Source organism: Cynoglossus semilaevis, chromosome 11 (assembly GCF_000523025.1).
Source record: "Cynoglossus semilaevis isolate Cse_v1.0 chromosome 11, Cse_v1.0, whole genome shotgun sequence".
NCBI classification, from domain to species: domain Eukaryota; kingdom Metazoa; phylum Chordata; class Actinopteri; order Pleuronectiformes; family Cynoglossidae; genus Cynoglossus; species Cynoglossus semilaevis.
The window spans coordinates 12407110-12414657 of record NC_024317.1 but is presented as its reverse complement, the minus strand read 5'-3'; the positions used below and the strand labels follow the sequence as shown (position 1 = coordinate 12414657).

The 7548-nt window shown below is 43.5% G+C and overlaps 2 protein-coding genes across 3 annotated transcripts in view; both read left to right on the top strand.

Annotated features, from left to right (window-relative positions):
- Positions 1 to 3155: 3155 nt before the first annotated feature.
- On the top strand, positions 3156 to 7533 carry sp7 (Sp7 transcription factor). Of its 2 annotated transcripts, none has more exons than XM_008320624.3 (2): positions 3156 to 4206; positions 5508 to 7533. In XM_008320624.3, exons 1-2 carry the CDS (start codon positions 4186 to 4188, stop codon positions 6852 to 6854), a joined length of 1368 nt encoding a protein of 455 aa, XP_008318846.1. In that variant the 5' UTR covers positions 3156 to 4185; the 3' UTR covers positions 6855 to 7533.
- Positions 7248 to 7548, top strand: part of LOC112487730 (transcription factor Sp7-like) — a 1496-nt gene continuing 1195 nt past the window's right edge. The window contains exon 1 of the mRNA XM_025060062.1: positions 7248 to 7299. Within this exon, the coding sequence (XP_024915830.1) occupies positions 7248 to 7299 (52 nt within the window). The remainder of the gene's footprint in view (positions 7300 to 7548) is intronic.

The window sequence follows — 7548 nt, the reverse complement described above, 5'->3', positions numbered from 1 at the left end:
TTTAGCATTATCTGGACATTGACAAACATCAGGAGCAACAAACCTTCATCATCCAACTTTGAAAGAAAAAACCTACACCTGAAGGCAACGCAAAACAGTGAATAAAAGTCCGATCTTTCCCCTACCTTTCCTTAGCCATGGCACATATTTGACATTAGAAGAATCCCAAGGTAATCCACCAAACAAAGATGTCTCAATAAGTAAATATAATGAAATATATCATCTAAGGAAAGAGGATTTCATTGTTTTTGCTTGTTGCTGAAACATACATGAACAGAGACAACAATACAACAGTCGTAAAAGTCGACCATTTTCCATGGTTCACCTATGGAGGTGTCTCACGGCACGCTAATGGGCCACGACACAGTCATTGGGAATCACTGTACGGCACGCTAATGGGCCACGACACAGTGATTGGAAAGACTCAACCTCAGTAGGTTCATGCCATTATATATATAAAAAAGTAGATTTCCTAAAAGCAAGAAGTTCAGTAGGTTCATGCCATTATATATATATAAAAATAGGAAAACACTTATATTTTGTCATATTTAGTAGTAAAATGTTTTTTTGAAAGACCGGGTTGGTTAAAGTAGAATAAAAACAAGAACTCACGTATCTCTTATCTCGTCGAATTTCCAAGCAGACTCCGGCTGACGTGGTACCAAAGCTAGAAAAAAACAAACAAAAAAAAAACCTGTAACTACCAATGCATGTGATAGCAGTCATATGGACAATAACGACACCAAGCATATAATCAGGCCTGGTTAACATAATCGTGCCCACCCAACGCCGCGATGTTCATCAAGCTGGCGGTGCCTACTGTACGTACCCAAAAATCCAAACCACACAGGGCAGAAAATAGTAAATAGAGCAGAGAAAGCTTTTTGAAGAGGCTGCTAAGAACTTAACGCATTCCCTAATTATAGATCTCACTTGCTCTCTTTTGAAGGGAACTGTAAATGGGAACACGCCAACGTTTTAGATTACTACAAGACTTATAAAAATAAGGAGAAACAGCCCGTTGGCGACCACTTTTCACGAACGTAGCAGCAGCTTTAACTTCCCCTCTCATTTCACCTTAATGCAAAACGTTCGACATTAATGAAGACCGAGGAGAAAAAGGAACAGTTCACTTAAAGACCCGCAGGAACACGTGTGGGGAATGAAATGGTTCACGCTCACGTTTTTGTAAGGTTCAAATGTGTATTTGTAAGGTTTTCGACAGAGTAAAAGTGCGACTGAGCCACAGAAGACGTTTCTGGATGCATCTCCTCTGGGTCTGATACGCAGCAGGTGTCGTGGAACTCTTTGCTTTCGCATTGAAATGAGGCCTCCACGGGTTTACGTGAGCGCAGGAGTGTGTGACAGCGTAAACCCCTGCATGTTGCTGCCTTTGTTCTTCTACTCACACCCCTTCTGGAATAAGAAAATAAAGCAATGAAGGTCAGTTGGAGAACAGACTGCCAAATATAGTCGCTGTGTTCATGTGAGGGCCAGACTCTCCAGAACGACAAGCCCAGCTCTGACCATGCCCTGTAATTGAGGAGAAAATAAGGACAGAAATTATATGTTTATTTTTGACAACAATTTTAATCTTCTGCGCTCTCCTTCAGAAATGGAGGCGCCTACGGAAAGGCGCTGAGAATCTCTCCCGAGACTAAAAGGTTGAGATTTATCAGCTTTTTTAACGAAATGCAATCCGATAAATGGAGAGTTTTTGAGATAAGATTGTTTTTCTGCCTTGGACTTCTTCAAATAAAGTGAAATTATGTTTGAAAAATTTTTAAAAAACTATTCATTATTTTAAAATTGTTTAACTCCAATTCTCATTTATTTAGGTTTATTCAAAATAAAACAAAATTAATGATTTTCAGAAAGGTATGTAAGGTCCATTAAATATAAAAATCTCTATTTTTTTAAGAGGTGCTTCAACATTTGTTTGTCATGCAGACTTAACTATGGCTATTTTTACTTGATTACAAAGATGTCCCTGTCTTTTTTGGTGACAGTCACACTCTTTACAGTCATATTTGACCCAAAGATAGTATTTGATGCAGTTTTGTACAAACATTGTTTGGCTGTTGTCTGCTGCGTTTTAGACTTAGGCTTCTCCACAGTCTGTGGTCATGACATTTCAATTCACGTCTTTGTCTCGTGCCAGGAATTTACAACAGGAAGTAAATCTTGACTGCAGGCTGGCCAGCCCAGGAACATACACTATATGTATATCTTTTTTAGCCTTTAGCACAGGGGTGTGAAACATACGGCCCGTGGGCCAGAAACGGCACATTTGGTGGTTCAATCCGACCGCTTGATGAATATTGGAAATAAAAAAATATACGCGAAACACTTAATTTTTGCTTTAGCTTTAGCATCTGCGTCAACGTTATTGTCCTTGCATCTGACGTTGATTGAACTCTGATTAGCTTTTGTTTTGAAGTAAAATATGAACTCAGCCTCCGAGAGTTCAATACTGTACAACGACTCAAAGGTCCACACATTCAGCAGTTGTTTCTGCCATTAGCTGTTTTGCACAGATGGTTTGAATGACACAAACGTATTGTAAGACAACGTTTTAACTTGACAGACAACAAGTATCTTGCAACGTTCACGAAGCGGCGTGTTATGTTCTGGCACAACTCGTCCAAGGTTGCAAAGAGTCTTGAACTTGACAAACAACCTGGTGCCAGTAAACTTCCAAGATGTTAATACGATCATTTGATGCTTAAAATACATCAACCTCTAATTTTTTTGAATGCTTACCAAATAAAATGAGTTTGAAATAAATCACTCTTACCTGTTTATATGAATTCATTTACTAAGATTTTTTTCCTCACCTATTCTAAACTAAAACCTTTTTTTCTGAAAATGGTGTAGAATAAAGTATCAATATAATATAATAATAATTATGACAGTTTATTTACAGTAATGTTTTTAAAAGCATCATTTGTGTAGTTGGGTATTACTAAAAACAACGAATTACACATCTATCAACTATAAATTTATGTAAAACAAATAACATAAAAAATTGTTTGATAATTTCTCTTTGACTTTTACTCAGGAGCTCACGGTCATTGCTTGGCATTCAAACACAGTCAAAATTAAATAAAAACAACATTTTTTTTTACAGTTTCCTTTATAATCTAACTAACCTGTGTCTCATATTTTAGACGTGGAAAAAATGTTCAAACAGATTTAAAATCCTACTGACAAATAACTCTGTCAATATAGGTTAATCTATTCTGTCATTTTTTTATTTTTTTTGTTTCTGTTTTGTTTGTTTGTTTGTTTCGTTTTTTATGTTTTTTTTCCCCTCTATTTTGTTTTTCATTCATTCTGTTCCTGGCGGAGGAAACAGCGCTGCCAGTTCACTTCCCCTCTCCTTTTTTCCGTATGAACTCATTTTATTTGACGCGATAATCTCTTCTTTATTTTATGTGATGACTCGATCCTTTCCTCCTCCGCTCCCCTCTGCAGCGCAGACTCTTAAACCATCACAATTAATGTCGAGAAAAGCAGTTAACTGCCTTAAAGTATATTGAAAGCAGAGAGAGAGACAGACAGAGAGAGAGAGAGAGGCTTGAAACCAGAATAATAAAAGCTGGGCTGGAAACCACAGACTCGGTCATCTTATTATTTAGTATTTATTTCTGTGGCTCAGGCCGATCATGCTGTTATTCATCTCGCTCGCTGGAGACTCTGTTTTATTTACATGTCTATAGTGAAACCACTCATGCCTGCGTTTGTCCATATGCCTGGGTTTATGATGTTACTGGAGATGCAGTAAAGTGGAGTACTCCGCTGCCCCAGTCTCCACTGGACCGGGGGCTGGGGGGCAGATAAAGCCAGTTAAAGTTAAAGTAACGTCCACATGGTGATTGATGAGGAACCCATTCATGCGTTTGTCTTGAAAAACCATCCGACACTGCCGGAGAGGTTTTGGGGAGGTGGGATGTTCCTCTCGGTTTAATCCACCAATCCCGTGCGTCTCGCTCCATCACTGGAGTTTTTATTGCTTCTTAGCGAGTCTTCAAAGAGCCCCGAGCCTGTAATTAGGGGGCGGTTCTCCCTGAGCCTCAAAACACATCCCCGCGTTACAGCCCGACTTCTTCCAAAGTGTCCCGGGACTCAGAGCTGCGCTTCTCCCGCTGCCCCTCAGCTTCCTTAGGATTTTCTTTCTCAGGGATGGCCGCATCTATTCTGGAGGTAGGGAATGTAATTGTAAGTACATTTATTTCCTCCATCTTCTCGAATGTTCTTCCTTCCTTACGTGAGCACGTCGTTGACATGTCTACTCTAATCATTTGCAAAGGGTTCAGATGACGTTCGTGATTGGCTCGTTATTTGAGAGTTGTCAAAACAGAATTCGTTGAAATAATAATTAGCACGAAGATAATAATTTAAACAGATTTTTCTGATTTTTTTTTTCTTTTCAGAAAACTAGTGAAACTACTCGGTTTTTACATCTTTGTCCACACAGTTGTTTTTATGACCTCTGGTGGCATTCGTTTCAATTATCAAGGTATTTATTTAAGAACCGGAATTGGAAATTTACAAGATTTACAAGAACATTTCTCTGTTGACGGATACGGAGATAACACACTCTCACATTGCAAACTGGGAAAAAAAATGGAAATTTCTGCCCATGAGCCATAAGGATACTTTCAATTTTGCAAATTTAAAGTTTTCTGTAACGCATTCAAACTCTGGGAGCTGTCAGCGTGCTGTCCCTGATAAAACAATGTCCAGCACATGAACAGCTTAGAGTGAACCGTAAATGAAGTTTACTCTGTGTTGTAGGTTAAGAACTTATAAATAATGAGTTCAATAAACGCATACTGTGGTCAGTGAAACAGGAGTGAGGCCTTTTGTGGCCCCGGGTTGGTGACCTGCCACGTGGAGAGTGGATATATCAGAAATAAACATTTGATACAAACAAACAAAAACAAAACTGTATAAATTAATGGTTTTCTAGATGCGTTGACGCATAGGAGAGAAATTTATAAAATGCCGTTTTCAATTTTTAAGCTCAGCAAACAAACGCTACACTGTAAACTAAATTAGCCATTGTACAAAAAAGTGCAATAGTTAAGGCAATAATGGCTGTAATTAGATGAGAAAATAAAAAAAAATATATCCGTGACTAAGACACAGTTACAGATCATAATGCCGTGCCGTTTCCCCAAGGCAAAGATTTGGCAAATTTCAAAACAAATATTATTGCAGCGCGGAGAAAATGCTTGTAGACAATGGTTTAAAGACAAACAAAAGAGCGAAGGAATTCTGCCTCTGCTGACAAGGGCCGAACCCTCTGAAGAGTAAACATTCAGTGCCTTAAATTGCCCTGACCGCTTTGAAAACCGAGAGCAGAAAAAGCCAGCGGTGGCAGTCGGACATAAGTTTTTTATTAGAGTTGACACTGACAGAAGCAGCAGCGAGCAGCAGCAGCAGCAGCCATTTCCTGCAGACAGACAGTCTCATTTTCTCCCATGTCTCCTCCTCCACAGGAAGACACACGCTATGGCTCCAGTCCCCTGGCTATGTTAACTGCTACCTGTAACAAATTTGGCAGCACAAGCCCCGTCAGGGATTCGGCTACACCCGGTAAGACCGGCAGCATCGCTACAGTAAAGAAGCCCTACACCATGACCTCTGACCTGCAGACTGTTAAGAACGGACGCGCCGCAGACGGCAGCGGTCTGGCGGACTCCTACACTGGCTCCTTCACCACAGCCGGAGCAGGAGGAGGAGGTGGCGGGCTGCTGACACCCACTGGAAGCCCCCCTCCTTCAGCCGGAGGCTACTCTACAGAGTACAACCCTTTCTCCCCCTCTTTCCAGACCTCCGTCTCCCAGGACCCGTCTCTCTTAGTGTCCAAAACCCACGCTACGGCCGATTGCCTCACCAGCGTCTACACCTCACTGGATATGACGCATCCATACGGTTCCTGGTATAAAGCGGGCATCCACCCCGGCATCACCGCCGCCCCAGCGAACGCGACGTCCTCCTGGTGGGACGTCCACTCCAACACCAACTGGCTGTCGGCGACGCAACCCCAGAGCGACGGCGGTCTTCAGGCGTCCCTGCAGCCTGTAGCGCCGCAAGCATCCCTGAGCCCACAGATATCCAGTTACAGCACCGACTTCACGCCCCTCAACCCGGCTCCTTACCCGTCTGTGGGGCTGGGTTCCTCCTCTCACCTCCTTCAGCCCTCCCAGCACATGCTGCCCCAGGACATGTACAAGCCCAAGCCTGTGCCAAGCGCAGGTTTGATCGAGAGTCCCATGGGCCTAAAGCCTGCGAGGGGATCAGGCGGCTACAACGGAGGGGGCACACCCACTCGCTCCTCCTGCGATTGCCCTAACTGTCAGGAGCTGGAGAGGCTGGGAGCCTCCGCTGCCTCTCTGAGGAAGAAGCCGGTCCACAGCTGCCACATCCCGGGCTGCGGGAAGGTGTACGGCAAGGCCTCTCACCTCAAAGCCCACCTGCGCTGGCACACCGGCGAACGGCCCTTTGTTTGCAACTGGCTCTTCTGCGGGAAGCGCTTCACCCGCTCGGACGAACTGGAGCGGCACGTGCGCACCCACACGAGGGAGAAGAAGTTCACCTGCCCCCTGTGCAACAAACGGTTCACGCGTAGCGACCACCTGTCCAAGCACCAGAAGACTCACGCAGATTCCGCCATGCAGGGAAAAGGCGTAGCCGTGGAGGGGGAAACGGATCCTCGGGGCGAGGAGGCCGCGGAGCTCAACGCCGGCGCCGTACCCACCAATCCTGACCAGATAACCAACGGGGAGGAGAAGGCCGGCACGCCAAACGGAGTGGAGAACAGCAGTGGACTGTTGGAGATCTGACTTCATTAAATGTTCAGCTCAAATAATAATAATAATAAAAAATTGTTGTGTTTGAAAGGCATCAAATAAGATTAAAAAAAGAAAAAAAAACGACGAGAGACTGAAGATGTTGCCAGTAGCAACTGCTTCATTACCTATGGATCACACACACACGTACATAGCACACACACACATGCAAACAAGGTGCACACAGCACGAGCGAACCTGCAGAAGTATATATAATAGTGCACAAATGTATGCAGGCACACACAAACATGACCGACCAGGCCCGGACGTACGTGAACGCAAATACATCACGCGTGTCGCCTGGACACATACATATACATGCATACAGAGATAACTATGAGCAAATGTGCAGGCGTATGTAATGCACGCAAACACCTAATGGTAAACATGCTCATGCACACATTGTGCTGGGCCCACACGTACTTTTTCGGCCTTTCAAGTGAGACAAACCACTGGGGAAATTGAACCTGCGAACGCAGAGGAGAGGAGAGCCTCCAAAAGGGAAGCAGCTTTAAGAGGAGACGCGGGGTCAGGAAGCTGGAGCTGACGGAGAGTCGTACGCCTTACTTCCATACTTCATTACTCTTGAAACAATGAAAAGACAGACCAACTTACTGCTTCTCGTTGCCAAAGATTTGTGGGTTTTTTTCAATTGTTTTTTGTGGGGGTGGGGGGGGGGGTTTGCATT